Source organism: Bombina bombina, chromosome 6 (assembly GCF_027579735.1).
Source record: "Bombina bombina isolate aBomBom1 chromosome 6, aBomBom1.pri, whole genome shotgun sequence".
Taxonomy (NCBI): Eukaryota; Metazoa; Chordata; class Amphibia; order Anura; family Bombinatoridae; genus Bombina; species Bombina bombina.
The window spans coordinates 1,064,093,265-1,064,112,747 of record NC_069504.1 but is presented as its reverse complement, the minus strand read 5'-3'; the positions used below and the strand labels follow the sequence as shown (position 1 = coordinate 1,064,112,747).

At 41.6% G+C, this 19,483-nt stretch overlaps 1 protein-coding gene across 2 annotated transcripts in view; it reads left to right on the top strand.

Annotated features, from left to right (window-relative positions):
- LOC128664168 (uncharacterized) overlaps window positions 1-19,483 on the top strand; it is a 310,587-nt gene that overhangs the window by 124,931 nt on the left and 166,173 nt on the right. For both annotated transcript variants that reach the window (XM_053718929.1, XM_053718928.1), the window contains 2 exons: window positions 14,458-15,903; window positions 16,869-16,946. In XM_053718929.1, coding sequence (XP_053574904.1) covers window positions 14,458-15,903; window positions 16,869-16,946 — 1,524 coding nt within the window. The remainder of the gene's footprint in view (window positions 1-14,457; window positions 15,904-16,868; window positions 16,947-19,483) is intronic.

Sequence of the window (19,483 nt, the reverse complement as noted above, 5' to 3'; positions counted from 1 at the left end):
TGCCAGCCTTTTCTAGAAATAACACAGTCTGTCTAGAAAAAAATAGACTGAACATACCTTAATGCAGTTTAGCCTGCAAACTGTTCCCCCAACTGAAGTTTTCCTGTTCTCTTGTGAGAACAGCAGTGGATCTTAGTTACAAAATGCTAAGATCATCATCCTCCTTGCAGAAATCTTCATCCCTTTTCTGCCAGAGAGTATATAGTACACACCGGTAGCATTTAAAATAACAAACTTTTGCTTGAAAAAATAAAAACTAACATTTTTGTCACCACACTCCCTTTGCCCTTCCTAGCAGTTAAGCAGGCAGAGAGAATGACTGGGGGTGGAGCTAAGGGAGGAGCTATATGGACAGCTCTGCTGTGGGTGCTCTCTCTGCCACTTCCTGTAGGGAAGGAGAATATCCCATAAGTATGGATGAATCCGTGGACTCGATACATCTTACAAGAGAAATGTGATTGTGTGTGTCTGAAAAGGTGAAAATTGGATTGTGTGTGCTTGAAAAAGGTGAAAATGTGATTGTGTGTGCCTAAAAAGGTGTAAATGTGATTGTGTGTGCATGAAGAGGTGAAAATGTGATTGTGTGTGCCTGAAAAGGTGAAAATGTGATTGTGTTTGCATGAAGAGGTGAAAATGTGATTGTGTGTGCATGAAGAGGTGAAAATGTGATTGTATGTGTCTGAAAAAAGGTGAAAAGATGATTGTGTGTGCCTAAAACGGTGAAAATTTGATTGTATGTACATGAAGAGGTGAAAATTTGATTGTGTGTGCCTAAAAAATGGGAAAATGTGATTGTGTGTATCTGAAGAGGTGAAAATGTGATTGTGTGTGTATGAAGAGGTGCAAATGTGATTGTGTGTGCCTGAAAAGGTGAAAATGTGATTGTGTGTGCATGAAGAGGTGAAAATGTGATTGTGTCGTGTGCCGGAAAAGGTGAAAATGTGATTGTGTTTGCATGAAGAGGTGAAAATGTGATTGTGTGTGCCTGAAAAGGTGAAAATGTGATTGTGTGTGCATGAAGAAGTGAAAATGTGATTGTGTGTGCCTGAAAAGGTGGAAATCTGATTATGTGTGCATGAAGAGGTGAAAATGTGATTGTATGTGTCTGAAAAAAGGTGAAAAGAAGATTGTGTGTGCCTAAAACGGTGAAAATTTGATTGTATGTGCATGAAGAGGTGAAAATGTGATTGTGTGTGCCTGAAAAGGTGAAAATATGATTGTGTGTGCCTGAAGAGGTGAAAATGTGATTGTGTGTGCCTGAAAAGGTGAAAATGTTATCGTGTGTGCCTAAAAAGGTGAAAATGTGATTGTGTTTGCATGAAGAGGTGAAAAAGAAAATTTATGCTTACCTGATACATTTATTTCTTTTCTTCTGTTAAGTGTGATCAGTCCACGGGTCATCATTACTTGTGGGATATTAACTGCTCCCCTACAGGAAGTGCAAGAGGATTCACCCAGCAGAGTTGCTATATAGCTCCTCCCCTCTACGTCACCTCCAGTCATTCTCTTGCACCCAACGACTAGATAGGATGTGTGAGAGGACTATGGTGATATATTTAGTTTTTATATCTTCAATCAAAAGTTTGTTATTTTATAATAGCACCGGAGTGTGTTATTCCTTCTCTGGTAGAATTTGAAGAAGAATCTACCTGAGTTTTTCTATGATTTTAGCCGGAGTAGTTAAGATCATATTGCTGTTTCTCGGCCATCTGAGGAGAGGTAAACTTCAGATCAGGGGACAGCAGGCAGATTAATCTGCAAAGAGGTATGTAGCAGTTTATTATTTTCTGACATGGAATTGATGAGAAAATCCTGCCATACCGTTATAATGTAAACTCAGCCTTGAATGCAGTAGATGTAGCTGATATCAGGCTGTCATGTATGTATATTTTACACTTCAGTTTTCTGGGAAATGGTACTTCTCTGGCTTTTAAACTGTATACATAGACTTAACCTATTTTGCAGGGACTTGCAATAGGTTTTAAATGACAATTAATTATTGAGGTAAAACGTTTTTTTGCTGGCATGTAAAAACGTTTTTTTCTCTGAGGTACTGGGTGAAAAAATGTTTTGGGCACTTTTTTTCCACTTGGCAATAGTTTTGATTTAAATTAGAGCAGTTCACTGATCCCTCTCACTGTTATGTGTGGGGGGGAGGGGCCATTTTGGTGCTTTCACTATGCATCAGAAAAACTCAGTCAGAGGTTCATTTTCTTCCTGCATGATCCGGTTCATCTCTACAGAGTTCAGGGATCTCAAGAGTCTTTTTTGAGGGAAGTAATCATTCACAGCAGAGCTGTGCTGATTGTATTGACTGTGATATAAAAAACGTTTATTTGTGTATTTTTTTCTGCTGCCTGGGTTAGTTATCATTTGCTGAGGGGAACAATCCTTTGCTAAAACTGTATATTCTGACAAAGATTGATGCTATAACTTAATTATTTTATCTGTTATAATATTTTCTGTGCTTCTTAAAGGCACAGTTCGTTTTCATATTATTTGTAAATTACTTTGAAAAGTATTTCCAAGTTGCTGTTTATTTGCTAGTGTGTTAAACATGTCTGATTCAGAGGAATATCTCTGTGCTATATGTGTTAATGCCAAAGTGGAGCCCAATAGAAATTTATGTACTAAATGTATTGATGCTACTTTAAAAAATAGTCAATCTGTACAAATTGAACATATTTCACCAAACAACGAGGGGAGAGTTATGCCGACTAACTCGCCTCACGTGTCAGTACCTGCATCTCCCGCTCAGGAGGTGCGTGATATTGTAGCGCCGAGTGCATCTGGGCGGCCATTACAAATCACATTACAAGATATGGCTACTGTTATGACTGAAGTTTTGGCTAAACTACCAGAACTAAGAGGTAAACGTGATCACTCTGGGATGAGAACAGAGTGCGCTGATAATGCAAGGGCCATGTCTGATACTGCGTCACAGTTTGCAGAACGTGAAGATGGAGAGCTTCATTCTGTGGGTGACGGTTCTGATCCAAATAAACTGGACTCAGACATTTCAAATTTTAAATTTAAGCTTGAGAACCTCCGTGTGTTACTAGGGGAGGTATTAGCGGCTCTGAATGATTGTAACACAGTTGCAATCCCAGAAAAAATGTGTAGGTTGGATAAATATTTTGCGGTACCGACGAGTACTGACGTTTTTCCTATACCTAAGAGACTTACTGACATTGTTACTAAGGAGTGGGATAGACCCGGTGTGCCTTTCTCACCCCCTCCTATATTCAGAAAAATGTTTCCAATAGACGCCGCCACACGGGACTTATGGCAAATGGTCCCTAAGGTGGAGGGAGCAGTTTCTACTTTAGCTAAGCGTACCACTATCCCAGTGGAGGATAGCTGTGCTTTTTCAGATCCAATGGATAAAAAATTAGAGGGTTACCTTAAGAAAATGTTTGTTCAACAAGGGTTTATATTGCAACCTCTTGCATGTATTGCGCCTGTCACGGCTGCAGCAGCATTTTGGTTTGAGTCTCTGGAAGAGACACTTCAATCATCCACACTAGATGACATCACACACAAACTTAAATTCCTTAAGTTAGCTAATTCATTTATTTCAGATGCCGTAGTACATTTAACTAAACTTGCGGCTAAAAATTCAGGATTCGCCATTCAGGCACGCAGAGCTCTGTGGCTAAAATCCTGGTCAGCTGATGTTACGTCTAAATCTAAATTGCTTAATATTCCTTTCAAAGGGCAGACCTTATTCGGGCCCGGCTTGAAAGAGATTATTGATGACATTACAGGAGGTAAAGGTCATGCCCTGCCTCAGGACAAGGCCAAAGCCAAGGCTAGACAGTCCAATTTTCGTTCCTTTCGTAATTTCAAAGCAGGAGCAGCATCAACTTCCTCTGCACCAAAACAGGAAGGAGCTGTTGCTCGCTACAGACAAGGCTGGAAACCTAACCAGTCCTGGAACAGGGGCAAACAGGCCAGAAAACCTGCTGCTGCCCCTAAGACAGCATGAATTGAGGGCCCCCGATCCGGGACCGGATCTAGTGGGGGGCAGACTTTCCCTCTTCGCCCAGGCTTGGGCAAGAGATGTTCAGGATCCCTGGGCGTTAGAGATCATATCTCAGGGATACCTTCTGGACTTCAAATCCTCTCCCCCAAGAGGGAGATTTCATCTGTCAAGGTTGTCAACAAACCTAACAAAGAAGGAAGCGTTTCTACGCTGCGTACAAGATCTTTTATTAATGGGAGTGATCCATCCAGTTCCGCGGTTGGAACAAGGACAAGGGTTTTACTCAAATCTGTTTGTAGTTCCCAAAAAGAGGGAACCTTCAGGCCAATCTTGGATTTAAAGATCCTAAACAAATTCCTAAGAGTTCCATCGTTCAAGATGGAAACTATTCGAACAATTTTGCCCATGATCCAAGAGGGTCAGTACTTGACCACAGTGGAATTAAAGGATGCTTACCTTCACATACCGATTCACAGAAGTCATTACCGGTATCTAAGGTTTGCCTTTTTAGACAGGCATTACCAGTTTGTAGCTCTTCCATTCGGACTGGCTACGGCTCCAAGAATCTTCACAAAGGTTCTGGGCACTCTTCTGGCGGTACTAAGACCGCGAGGAATTTCAGTAGCTCCGTACTTAGACAACATACTGATACAAGCTTCAAGCTTTCAAACTGCCAAATCTCATACAGAGATAGTACTGGCATTTCTAAGGTCGCATGGATGGAAAGTGAACGAAGAGAAAAGTTCTCTCTTTCCACTCACAAGAGTTCCCTTCCTGGGGACTCTGATAGATTCTGTAGAAATGAAGATTTACCTGACAGAGGACAGGTTAACAAAACTTCAAAATGCATGCTGTGTCCTTCATTCCATTCAAGAGACCAGAAATTCTCTTCTATGGTGGCTTTATCGGCCACATCTGTCCAGGGGAATGCCATTCAGCAGGCCAGACTGGTCAATTGTAACAACAGACGCCAGCCTACTAGGTTGGGGCGCTGTCTGGAATTCTCTGAAGGCTCAGGGACTATGGAATCAGGAGGAGAGTCTTCTTCCAATAAACATTCTGGAATTGAGAGCAGTCCTCAATGCTCTTCTGGCTTGGCCCCAGTTAGCAACTCGGGGGTTCATCAGGTTCCAGTCGGACAACATCACGACTGTAGCTTATATCAACCATCAGGGAGGGACAAGAAGCTCCCTAGCAATGATGGAAGTATCGAAGATAATTCGCTGGGCAGAGTCTCACTCTTGCCACCTGTCTGCAATCCACATCCCGGGAGTGGAGAACTGGGAGGCGGATTTCTTAAGTCGTCAGACTTTTCATCCGGGGGAGTGGGAACTTCATCCAGAGGTCTTTGCCCAAATACTTCCACGTTGGGGCAAACCAGAGATAGATCTCATGGCGTCTCGACAGAACGCCAAGCTTCCGCGCTACGGGTCCAGATCCAGGGATCCGGGAGCGGTCCTGATAGATGCCTTGACAGCACCATGGACCTTCAGGATGGCTTATGTGTTTCCACCTTTCCCGATGCTTCCTCGATTGATTGCCAGAATCAAACAGGAGAAAGCATCAGTGATTCTAATAGCGCCTGCATGGCCACGCAGGACTTGGTATACAGATCTGGTGGACATGTCATTCTGTCCACCTTGGTCGTTACCTCTGAAACAGGACCTTCTGATTCAGGGTCCTTTCAAACATCAAAATCTAACTTCTCTGAAGCTGACTGCTTGGAAATTGAACGCTTGATCTTATCAAAGCGTGGTTTTTCTGAGTCAGTTATTGATACCTTAATACAGGCTAGGAAGCCTGTCACCAGAAAGATTTACCATAAAATATGGCGTAAATACCTATATTGGTGCGAATCCAAAGGTTACTCTTGGAGTAAGGTTAGGATTCCTAGGATATTGTCTTTTCTACAAGAAGGTTTAGAAAAGGGGTTATCCGCTAGTTCCTTAAAGGGACAGATCTCAGCTCTGTCCATTCTGTTACACAAGCGTCTGTCAGAAGTTCCAGACGTTCAGGCTTTTTGTCAGGCTTTGGCCAGGATTAAACCTGTGTTTAAAGCTGTGGCTCCACCATGGAGTTTAAACCTTGTTCTTAACGTTTTACAGGGTGTTCCGTTTGAACCCCTTCATTCCATTGATATAAAGTTGTTATCTTGGAAAGTTCTATTTTTAATGGCTATTTCCTCGGCTCGAAGAGTCTCTGAGTTATCAGCCTTACATTGTGATTCTCCTTATTTGATTTTTCACTCGGATAAGGTAGTTCTGCGTACTAAGCCTGGGTTCTTACCTAAGGTAGTCACTAACAGGAATATCAATCAGGAGATTGTTGTTCCATCCTTGTGCCCAAATCCTTCTTCGAGGAAGGAACGTCTTTTGCACAATCTGGATGTAGTTTGTGCCCTTAAATTTTATTTACAGGCAACTAAAGATTTTCGACAAACGTCTTCCCTGTTTGTCGTTTACTCTGGTCAGAGGAGAGGTCAAAAAGCTTCTGCTACCTCTCTCTCTTTTTGGCTTCGTAGCATAATTCGTTTAGCTTATGAGACTGCTGGACAGCAGCCTCCTGAAAGAATTACAGCTCATTCCACTAGAGCTGTGGCTTCCACTTGGGCCTTTAAGAATGAGGCCTCTGTTGAACAGATTTGCAAGGCTGCAACTTGGTCTTCGCTTCATACTTTTTCCAAATTTTACAAATTTGACACTTTTGCTTCCTCGGAGGCTATTTTTGGGAGAAAGGTTCTTCAGGCAGTGGTTCCTTCTGTATAAAGAGCCTACCTATCCCTCCCATCATCCGTGTACTTTTGCTTTGGTATTGGTATCCCACAAGTAATGATGACCCGTGGACTGATCACACTTAACAGAAGAAAACATAATTTATGCTTACCTGATAAATTCCTTTCTTCTGTAGTGTGATCAGTCCACGGCCCGCCCTGTTTTTTAAGGCAGGTAAATATTTTTTAAATTATACTCCAGTCACCACTACACCCTTGGCTTCTCCTTTCTCGTTGGTCCTTGGTCGAATGACTGGAGGTGACGTAGAGGGGAGGAGCTATATAGCAACTCTGCTGGGTGAATCCTCTTGCACTTCCTGTAGGGGAGCAGTTAATATCCCACAAGTAATGATGACCCGTGGACTGATCACACTACAGAAGAAAGGAATTTATCAGGTAAGCATAAATTATGTTTTTGACACGATGAGTCCATGGATCATCTTAATTACTAATGGGATATTCACCTCCTGGTCAGCAGGAGGCGGCAAAGAGCACTACAGCAAAGCTGTTAAATATCCCCTCCCTTCCCTCCCAACCCAGTCATTTGACCGAAGTCAAGGAGAGAAAGGAAGTAACAAGGTGCAGAGGTGTCTGAAGTTTAAAAACCCAACAACCTGTCTCATACAAAAACAGGGCGGGCCCTGGACTCATCATGTCAAAAAAGAAATAAATTTATCAGGTAAGCATAAATTTTCTTTTCTTTTTAATAACACAATGAGTCCACGGATCATCTTAATTACTAATGGGAATCAATACCCAAGTTAGAGTACACAGATGATAGGGGAGGGACAAGACAGGGAACCTAAACGGAAGGCACCACTACTTGAAAAACCTTTCTCCCAAAAGCGTCCGCAGCCGAAGCAAAAATGTCAAATATAGAAAAACTTTTAAAAAGTGAGAAGAGAGGACCAAGTTGTAGCCTTGCAAATCTGTACCACAGAAGCTTCATTCTTGAACGCCCATGAGGAAGCAACAGCCCTCGTGGAATGAGCCGTAACTCTCTCTGGAAGCTGCTGTCCAGCAGTCTCATACACAAAAAGTATGATACTCTTCAGCCAAAAAGAAAGAAAAGTAGCTGTAGCTTTCTGTCCCTTACATTTTCCTGAGAAAACTACAAACAATGCAGAAGACTGAGGAAAATCCTTAGTCACCTGCAGGTAAAACTTTAAAACACAAATCACATCCAAATTGTGCAGAAGCCGATCCTTCTGAGAAGTAGGATTGGTACACAAATAAAGAATAACAATCTCCTGATTGATGTTCTGATCAGAAACTACCTTAGGAAGAAATCCTAATTTAGTACGAAAAAACTACCTTATCAAAATGAAAAATAAGGTAATGTAATGGGACTCACACTGCAATACCGAGAGCTCTGACACTCTGCGAGCAGAAGAAATAGTATCAAGAAATAAAACTCCAAGATAACTTAATATTGACGGAATTCATAGGCTCAAACTGAGCCCCTTGAAGAATTCTTAAAACCAAAGTAAGACTCCATGGAGGAGTAACTGGCTTGAACACAGGCCTGATCATGACCAAGGCCTGACAAAAGAATTTTACATCTGGAACATCTGCCAGACGCTCGAGTAATAAAATCGATAAAGGCAGAAATTCAACCCTTTAGGGTGCATGTCAATAGTCCTTGCTCCAACCCTCTTGGAGAAAGACAATATCCTAGGAATCCTGACTCTACTCCAGGAATAAACCCTGGATTCACACCATTAAAAATATTTACGCCATGTCATATGGGTAAAATCTTCCTAGATACAGGTTTACGAGCCTGATTCATGGTCTCACTGATCAATTCCTAATCCACGCTTGGATGAAATAAAACTTCCATCTTCTTCTGGCAGAAGATATCTCTGTGCTTGCCCCTTATTCCCCCTTCCCCCTTGAACTTACTTGTCACATTTGTCTATGTGTGGTATGATTTTCTGTACTATGTTTATTATTACTCAATAAAACTTTATTAAACACAAAAAAAAAAAAAAAAAAACTTCCATCTTCCAGTAGTCAGCTACAGAGAATAAAGGAAGGGTCCTTGAAGTAGAAGGTCCTTCCTCCATGGGATTCCCAGGTGGAGGAAGTAACACATCCACCAGAACTGCATATCATTCTTACGGGCCACACCGGTGAAAAGAGAATCACTGATGCCTTCTCCTGCTTAGTTCGAGCCAAGACTACAGAAGAAAAATTTAATGGAGGAATTAAGTATGCAAGACTGAAATTCCAAAGTAACGAGTCGAGAAGCCATGAGATTCAGTTGTAACTGACCCCATTGAGAGTCCGGCTGGAAAACTCCCAGCTGGACTTCCCCCTCCGCTGGATAAAAAGTCTGCTTACTTACAAAGACCGCCTCTCAGAAATCCCATCTTGGATGCAGGTTGTCAACAGACAGCAATTGTGGGTCTCTGACCACTGAACGATCTTGACTACTTCTGTCATGGCCGAGAAAACTCAGAGACCCCGACGGCTGAAGTAAGATCTAACTAAAACCTGATAAACCCGGTCGAAGCTAACTGAGGCTAGGCTAGGAGATAATTTTCTTTTTCAAAACGGTTATGAGAAGAACAGGCTCCACCCGAGTCCACGTCCCCTGCTCTTAGAGGGCCCCAAACAGTTCCCCAGCCCAAAAGGCTGGCATCTGTTGTCACACTCACCCAGAAGAACTGCAAAAACAGGTTCCCTGGAAGCAAGGATCCTGAGACAACCATCTAAAATTCTTAAATGTTGAGAACTAAGGTGGAAACGGGCAACTGGAAGGATGTCCATTGCCATTACCATCAGCCCAAATACCTCCATACACTAAGCCAGTGATGGGACTGAAGGCTAGGTAAGAATGAAATCCTTGAATTCCTGACTACAGTCAGCTTCATTGATGAGTAGACTAATATAGCTCTCCAAGAAAACTACACCTGTAGATGGAACTAAGGAACTCTTCACCAAATTCACCTTCCAATCGGGAGACCGCAAATAAAATTGTGCATAATCCTACTTGTCTAAAGGAAGGCGCCTGAACCAGTTAATGTCGTCCAGAAAAGGTGTCTCTGCAATGCTCTGCAATCAGAGCACCAGTAGCAGTGGTCCCGGAACCCTTGAAAAAATTCTGAGAACAGTGACCAGGTCGGAAAGAATCACGAGTTGGAATGTTTGTCTAGAAAGACAAACCCTAGAAAATTGAGATAGTCCATGTGGATGGGAAGATGCAAGTATGCATCCTTCAAATCTCCCGTGGTCATAATTGACTCTTGTGGACCAAACGAAAAATGGAACGATAGTTTCCATCTTGGAATATGGTACTCTGCAAACCCTGAGTGGATTCTAAAATAGGTCTGAAGGTTCCCTCCTTCTTGGGAACCATGAACAAATAGGAGTAGCATCCCAGACCTCATTCCTGCATTGGACCAAGAACTATCACTCCCATGTCGGAGAGAATCCGTACACAGAGTAAAAACACCTCTATATTTAGTCTGGTCTGCCGATAATCTTGAAAGCAGACACCTGCCCCTGGGAGGAAAGTTCTGAACTCTAACTTGTATCCCTGAGACACAATGTACACCATCCCAAGGACCATGAGATCACAAAGCCAAACCTGATCGAAAGAAGGAATACTTGCCCCCTTACGGATCGAGTGCACGCCCTTCATGCTGTCTTTGATTCAACGGCAGGCTTCTTGGGCTGACTTCCCCTATTCTAAGACTGATTGGGTCTTCCATGAAGGCTTAGACTGCTCCTGCTTGGGAGAAGGAGGGAAAGGATTTCCCTAGAAATCTCGAAAGAACCTAAAATTCTCTCTGATGTCCTTTCACTTATTTCTCTTATCCTGTAGATGAAACATCCGTAGACCAAGATCTTAACCATACTGCTCTGCGGCCAATATGGCAAAGTCTGAATAATAGCTCCCAGCTTAAAAAAAACTCTGAGTTAAAGGAGTTTACTAACTTAAGGGCAACTATTCCATCCCTACGAGAGGGATGTCTGTCCAATAGAAACAGACAATGCATCAAACCAGTACATGGCCGCACTGGCGACAGTAGCCATACCAACCACAGGTTGTCAATGTAAACCCTCTAACTTCTAATCATAGGGTCCTTATCCTGCAAGCATCCAAAAGGAACTACTATCATCTATGGGAATAGTATCTCACTTCTGCAAAGACTTCTTGATAGAGTCTGCTATAGAAAGCATCCTTTTAAATATAGGGAAAGAGAGAAAAAGGGATACCCGGTTTCTCCTATTCCTGAGCATATATCTTTATAACCCTATCTGGTACAGGAAATACTTCCACCATGAAGGGCCCATTTAGTATAATTTATTGGAATCTCTAGGATAGACTACTCCGGTAGTGACTGAGTCGTCCAGGGTAACTAAAACCTCCACAAGTTATAATTGGAGGTATTCAAGCAGAACTGAAGGAAAAACAACCTCAGTATCAGATAAAGGTATTACCCCATCTGGGTTTGAGAATCCCCTCTCAGTATCCTCCTCTTACAAGATACAGGACAGAAACATTCAGAATATTGAATGAGTATATGTCCTTTTGTATTTTTCTCTACAGTGAAATGTAACTCCAGGTGGAGTAGAAGCGCAGGGCACTGCATGTGGGCTATAAATTTTTTGGGACACATTGGGAGAAAATTTGTGGTATATCTTGACCATTGTCAATAAACTCCTAAACAGCATGCGCTTAAAAAGGAATAGGTTCAGAAAAATCTATTTTTATAAGTACATTGGCATCAAAAAATAAAACCAAGAGACACCTAAAAGGACCTCTTGGTCCCTCCTGAGTCACAAGGGATGAGTTAAACAAAGAAACATGTTAAATTTTGTAACAAAAGTTAACCCATATAAAACGTTACTGTCTCTTTAAATTTTAAAATGAAACTTTATATTTTTGTGAGCAGCAGAAAGATAAATTAGTACGCAAATATAGTAGAACCTATCTACACCTCAGCTTAATCTTGCTGAGGTGCTCATCTGTCTTTGAGAAACCTAGAAATAAAACGTAACTAGAAATAAAGAAAAGTTACTAGCTTCATTTTTATTCATAAAGGATCCGGAACGCAGCTGTGGAGCTGTCCGGTCCCACATATGTGACAACAGTAACGACTGTGCTTGTAACTAAACAAAGACTTTCCCTTCCGAAATCGGAAATGAAATAGGTAGTGCGTAATCCAAAACGGCACCAAGAATAGCTCCGCCCTCGTTGGCGTGATAACAACCACTCTGCCAGTCGCCACTATCAATGTACTAGAAACAGCAGCGTGCGCTCTCAAATCGGTGCTAAACAAACTCCGCCCATCGTGGGCATTACAACTATCAATCTCCCGGTTGCCATTATCATAGTATTTGAAAATAGCCACCGGGAGTAACTGAGCCTCTTGTTCAAACCTGAGGGACAATAGTGCTACCGCTTGATAGGTAGTATCTTAGCCCAAATATGTGAACCTTACTGAACCTCTTGTCACCAAAAACAATCACCTCCTACTGAGTCCTTCCTATACTCAGCTATAGAAATTAATTCCTTCTAGTCTCCTCAGCCCCAGTGCCTGCGTACAACTTGCTGTCACAGGGTCCCCTCCCTATAGAAATATGAGTTATGTCCCTTTTGGAAAATAAAGTGCTCCACTTCCTCTGAGATCCTCTCCCAGACCCAGAATAAAAAATCAACACTTACCTTTAAAATCTGCCCGACAGCAGGGCAGCTCAGCAGGTTTGAGAGGTCCTCTCCCTCACATAGCCCTGTGGAAAAATGATAAAGCCTGAGTAATCTTGCTTAGGCTATCAGGATTAGGGCAGCATAAATGTATGGGAGGCGCAGTGAGAATTATGTCCCACAAGTTCCCATTGCTCTAAAGCCACCACTGCTCTACTGAAGAGACTGATATGGGCTACGGCTACACCCTAGAACAAAGCAGCACAATCTTGCACTACTTTAAAAATAATAAACTCTTGATTGAAGAATCTTTTGTAACGCCTCACTTTACCACTTCTTATCACTAACGTAGGCAAAGAGAATGACTGGGTTGGGAGTGAAGGGAAGTGATATTTAACAGCTTCGCTGTTGTGCTCTTTGCCGCCTCCTGCTGACCAGGAGGTGAATATCCCATTAGTAATTAAGATGATCCATGGACTCATCGTGTCATTAAAAAGAAATGTGATTGTGTGTGCCTGAAAAGGTGAAAATGTGATTGTGTGTGCATGAAGAGGCGAAAATGTGATTGTGTGTGCCACGAAGAGGTGAAAATGTGATTGTGTGTGCCTGAAAAGGTGAAAATGTGATTGTGTGTGCATGAAGAGGTGAAAATGTGATTGTGTGTGCCTGAAAAGGTGAAAATGTGATTGTGTGTGCATGAAGAAGTGAAAATGTGATTGTGTGTGCCTGAAAAGGTGAAAATGTGATTGTGTGTGCATGAAGAGGTGAAAATGTGATTGTGTGTGCCTGAAAAGGTGAAAATGTGATTGTGTGTGCATAAAGAGGTGAAAATGTGATTGTGTGTGCCTGAAAAGGTGAAAATGTGATTGTGTGTGCATAAAGAGGTGAAAATGTGATTGTGTGTGCCTGAAAAGGTGAAAATGTGATTGTGTGTGCATAAAGAGGTGAAAATGTGATTGTGTGTGCCTGAAAAGGTGAAAATCTGATTGTGTGTGCCTGAAAAGGTGAAAATCTGATTGTGTGTGCCTGAAATGTGATTGTGTGTGCCTGAAAATGTGAAAATTTGATTGTGTGTGCATGAAGAGGTGAAAATGTGATTGTGTGTGCCTGAAAAAGGTGATAATGTGATTGTGTGTGCCTTAAAAGGTGAAAATTTGATAGTGTGTGCATGGGTTGATTTCCGGCGATTCCTGTCCGCCTCATCAGAGCAGGCAGACAGGGTTATGGAGCAGCGGTCTTTAGACCGCTGCTCCATAACTTGTGTTTCTGGCGAGTCTGAAAACTCGCCAGAAACACGGGCCCACAAGCTCCTTATGGAGCTTGATAAATGGGCCCCTGTTTGTGCCTGAAGAGGTGAAAATGTGATTGTGTGTGCCTGAAAAGGTGAAATTTTGATTGTGTGTGCATGAAGAGGTGAAAATTTGATTGTGTGTGCCTGAAAAGGTGAAAATTTGATTGTGTGTTCCTGAAAAGGTAAAAATGTGATTGTGTGTGCCTGAAAAGGTGATAATGTGATTGTGTGTGCCTGAAAAGGTGATAATGTGATTGTGTGTGCCTGAAAAGGTGATAATGTGATTGTGTGTGCCTGAAAAGGTGAAAATGTGATTGTGTGTGCATGAAGAGTCGATCACTATGGGGCTTATTTAACAAAGGTCTGTCAGACCTGATCCAACAGTGCGGCATTGAACCAGCAGCTCTTGTGAGCTGTTAGTGCAACGCCGCCCCCTGCAGATTTGCGGCCGCCAGCAAGGGGGTGTCAATGTGGCCCTCAAGCTCCACCTGGAGCTTTATAAATGGGCCCCTGTGTGTTTAACCTTTTTGTTAAATACGTGGATATAGGTAAACCTAAAAATGACAGCTTTTTTTGATCTTCTGTTAGTTGTTTGTGAAGTTTGTTGATTATGAAACACTATCACATTTATCAGATTTTCATTTTACCAGTTGTCCAAATGTGTGTTGTTTAGGGTAAAACATTTAGAAAAATGTGTAGAAGTCCCCATAAAATAGATATATTTTTTAATTAATATTAATGTTTATATTTCTCAGGACATTCTTCAACTAGGGGACCCAGCAGTCAAAGGACGGTAGCTACTGAGAGAAAGAAATGTACAACTTCTGAAAGTGAGCAGGACGAAAATAATGATAGCGATGAAGAAAGCTGTGATCAGAACATACCAGGAAAATTATTAAATGTAAAATCTGCAGAAAATTATGGACAACCCAAAGTAATTGTTTCCGTTGAAGCCGGACTGCGAGTTCCTGGGAATGCAGTGCCACCTCCTACGTCAATAACATCTTTATACACTGACAGCTCATCTACATGTATCAAACCTGTGGCATCTACAAAATATAATACACCAGTGAAAACAACAGTACCTACAAAATCTGACACATCAGAGAAAACAATGGTATTTAACAACTTTACCACACAAGCAGAAACAATATTTACTAAACCTGACAAACCGGTGAATACTCCCACAATTTACCCACTGAAATCTTATGCATCAAAACCTTCAGGTGATATATCAACGCCATGCCCATCCAGTGACCAGGAAAATGCTTTTATTAAATCAGGTATACAGATGAATGAAAATACTCAAAGACTTTGCAGATTACCTCAAACAATAAAGGAAGATACGCCAGGACAAGTTTCCACTACAACACTATTCAGTTCCCAGAAAAGCACGTTGGCACCTTATACACCCATACATTTTCCCATCAGAAATTTGCCCACTACTGAACACTATAGTAGTTTTGCAGGGTCACATAACCCAGTGAATATGCCTGCTACACCATTAATTTCCCAGAAAAGCACTTTGGCACCTTATACACCCATCAATTTTCCCATCAGAAATGTGCCCACTACTGAACACTGTAGTAGTTTTGCAGGGTCACAAAACCCAGTGAATGCGCCTGTTACACCATTTATTTCCCAGAAAAACACTTTGGCACCTTATACACCCATCAATTTTCCCATCAGAAATGTGCCCACTACTGAACACTATAGTAGATTTGCAGGGTCACATAACCCAGTGAATACGCCTGCTACACCATTAATGTCCCCATTAATGTCCGAGAAAAGCACTTTGACACCTTATACACCGATACATTGTCCCGTCAGAAATTTGCCCACTACTGAACACTGTAGTAGCTTTGCAGGGTCACATAACCCAGTGAATACACCTGCTACAGTTTTTATCGGCACCCCACTGATTACACCTTTCAGATCAGATGATCCAGTGAATAAGCTCACAGTTACTGGCCAGCCAAGTCAAAGCTCTTACAATGTAACCTCTATAAAAACTGGAACCAACATGTCTAGAACAGAATCGCTAGTAAATGACACATATGGAATAACTGCAGACAACGGTTATCGTTATCCTCAATTGCACAATGAATTTAAAATGGATTTTCCCCCTACAACTGGTTTAGTCAACCTTTCCCTAAACGAAACATCCAGTGCTGTAAATTATACAACTAAGCCCACTCAGTGTGAGTATTAAATACGCTTCTTTGTTTCTTCTAACATTAAATTACTTTGGATTTAGCAAAAGTTTAGAGTATAATCAAATCATTTAAAGGGACATTCTACTCCAGAATTTTTATTGTTTAAAAAGATAGATAATCCCTTTATTACCATTCCCTAGTTTTGCATAACCAACACAGTTATATTAATATATGTTTTACCTCTGTGATTACCTTGTATCTAAGCCTCTGCAGACTGCCCCCTTATTTCAGTTATTTTGATGGACTTGCATTTTAGCCAATTAGTGCCCTCTCATAAGTAACTCCATGGGTGTGAGTACAGTGTTATCTATATGGCACACATGAACTAATTGCTTCTAGCTGTGAAAAACTGTCAAATGCATTAAAATAAGAGGCGGCCTTCAAGGACTTAGAAATTGGCATATGAGCCTACCTAGGTTTAGCTTTCAACTTAGAATACCAAGAGAACAAAGCAAATTTGATGATAAAAGAATTGGAAAGTTGTTTAAAATTGCATGCCCTACCTGAATCATGAAAGTTTAATTTTGACTAGAATGTTCCTTTAATAATTTCTGTGTTTCTAGCTGTCGTAATGTAAATATTTTCTATTTGTACTTTAAATGACTTTTAAATTAGTAGCACTGTTAGTTCATACGAATTTCATTTAAAGGGACATTATAGTATAAAAAATGTTTTTATTTGTTTTCCTTCAAAAGTGTTAACACATAATGAAAGTTGCACTCCTGGATCTGCTTCGTTCTACTCCAGATGAGATGTCCAGTGATTGGAGCATACCAATGTATATTTGTTTCTCATTTGCTCACCATCCTCATCATGAGTGGCACAAGGGCACAGATCTATGTATTTAACCCTTTGCAGGGGTTAAGCACATAGTAAAAGAAAATAATTTGTTTAGAAATAAAATAGTCAAACAAGATATTGAAGGTGTACACTATATTCATTTTTTTCAGCAGTGAGTCAGAATGAAGTCAAACATCCCCTAAACGAAATATCCAGTGCTCTAAATTATACACCTAAGCCTACTCAGTGTAAGTATTAAATACACTGCAATTAAGTTACTTTGGATTTATCTTCTTTAAGTGTATAATCAAATCATTTCTGTGTTTGTTGCTTCTATAATGTAAATATTTTCCATACATATTTTAAATGACTTTCAAATTAGTTGCACCATTGGGTTCCACGAATGTTATATAAAAATAAAAAAACTCCTGGAACAGCTCCATTCTATTACACGTGTGAATATGACCAGTGATTGGAACACACAATTGTATACTTGCTTCTTATTTACTCACAAGATTTATCCTTAACATGAGTGGCACAGGGGCACATATCCAGGGCCGGATTGGCCTGCTGGGATACCGGCACAAATCCCGGTGGGCCACCCGGCTATTGGCAGACAGTGAGCAGCTGAGGGAGCACAGTGAGCTTGTTGAGCACACAGAGGCTACTAATCTACTTGAGCTCTGTGTGCTCGTGCTCCCTGTGTGCCGGCTCACGTGGCCTCCTGCCCCCTCCCTGTAGTGCTATTAGAGTTTGCATAATGAGGCGGCCGCTCTGCTCTAAGAGCACTGCAGGGAGGGGGTCGGGGGTATCAATACATGGAGGGAGGTAAACTGGAGGCCACTTGGGCCGGCACACAGTGAGCACGATCACACAGAGCTCAAATAAGTTAGTAGCAACACTGTTAGGGGAGAGATTGGCTACTGATCTGCCTGCATTTTATTTCTGTATGTATTAAATGTAGTGATGTCGCGAATTGTTTGCCGGCGAATAGTTCCCGGCGAACATAGCATGTTCGCGTTCGCCTCGGCGGGCGAACATATGCGATGTTCGATCCACCCCCTATTCGTCATCATTGAGTAAACTTTGACCCTGTACCTCACAGTCAGAATACACATTACAGCCAATCAGCAGCAGACCCTCCCTCCCAGACCCTCCCACCTCCTGGACAGCATCCATTTTAGATTCATTTGGAAGCTGCATTCTTAGTGAGAGGAGGGACAGTGTAGCTGCTGCTGATTTAATAGGGAAATCGATAGCTAGGCTAGTGTATTCAGTGTCCACTACAGTCCTGAAGGACTCATCTGATCTCTGCTGTAAGGACAGCACCCCAAAAAGCCCTTTTTAGGGCTAGAACATCAGTCTGCTTTTTTTTTTTTTTCCTGTGTAATCTAATTGCAGTTGCCTGTCTGCCAGTGTGTGTGTCAGGCTCACAGCGTATACTGTGCCCACTTGCCCAGTGCCACCACTCATATCTAGCGTAACAGTAGTGTACATTTAAAAAAAAAAAAAACTTTTTTGACTGTGAAATAATAGCAGACAGCTGCCAGTACCCAAGATGGCCACCAATAAGGCAGATGGGGAGGGTTAGAGAGCTGTTTTGGGGGGGATTAGGGAGGTTGGGGGCTAAGGGGGGATGCTACACCACAGCATATGTAAATATGCTAAAAAAAAATAAACATTTTTAAAACCTTTTATTTTAGTACTGGCAGACTTTCTGCCAGTACTTAAGATGGCGGGGACAATTGTGGGGTGGGGGAGGGAAGGGAGCTGTTTGGGAGGGATCAGGGGGTCTGATGTGTCAGGTGGGAGGCTGATCTCTACACTAAAGCTAAAATTAACCCTGCAAGCTCCCTACAAACTACCTAAATAATCCCTTCACTGCTAGCTTTAATACACGTGTGATGCGCAGCAGCATTTAGCGGCCTTCTAATTACCAGAAAGCAACACCAAAGTCATATATGTCTGCTATTTCTGAACAAAGGGGATCCCAGAGAAGCATTTACAACCATTTGTGCCATAATTGCACAAGCTGTAAATAATTTCAGTGAGAAACCTAAAATTGCGAAAAAATTTAAGTTTTTTTAAAATTTGATCGCATATGGCGGTGAAATGGTGGCATGAAATATACCAAAATGGGCCTAGATCAATACTTTGGGTTGTCTACTACACTACACTTAAGCTAAAATTAACTCTACAAGCTCCCTACATGCTCCCTAATTAACCCCTTCACTGCTGGGCATAAAACACGTGTGGTGCGCAGTGGCATTTAGCAGCCTTCTAATTATCAAAAAGCAACGCCAAAGCCATATAAGTCTGCCATTTCTGAACAAAGGGGATCCCAGAGAAGCATTTATAACCATTTATGCCATAATTGCATAAGTTGTTTGTAAATAATTTCTGTGAGAAACCTAAAGTTTGTGAAAAAGTGAACAATTTGTTTTTATTTGATCGCATTTGGCGGTGAAATGGTGGCATAAAATATACCAAAATGAGCCTAGATCAATATTGAAGTCTATGGCGGTTCGCCCGGTTCGCGAACTTTTGTGGAAGTTCGAGTTCTCCGTTCGCGAACCCAAATTTTTAGGTTTGCGACATCACTAATTAAATGTGGGCTTATACCAGGGGGGGGGGGGGTGCGGTATAAGCCCAGGGCCGGTCTGATTTTCCAGTCTGGCCCTGCACACATCTATGTGTTTATCCCTTTGCAGGAGTTAAAATATTTTGTTTATAAATATAATGTTCTAACAAAACGTTAAAGGTGTACACTAAATATATTCTGGTG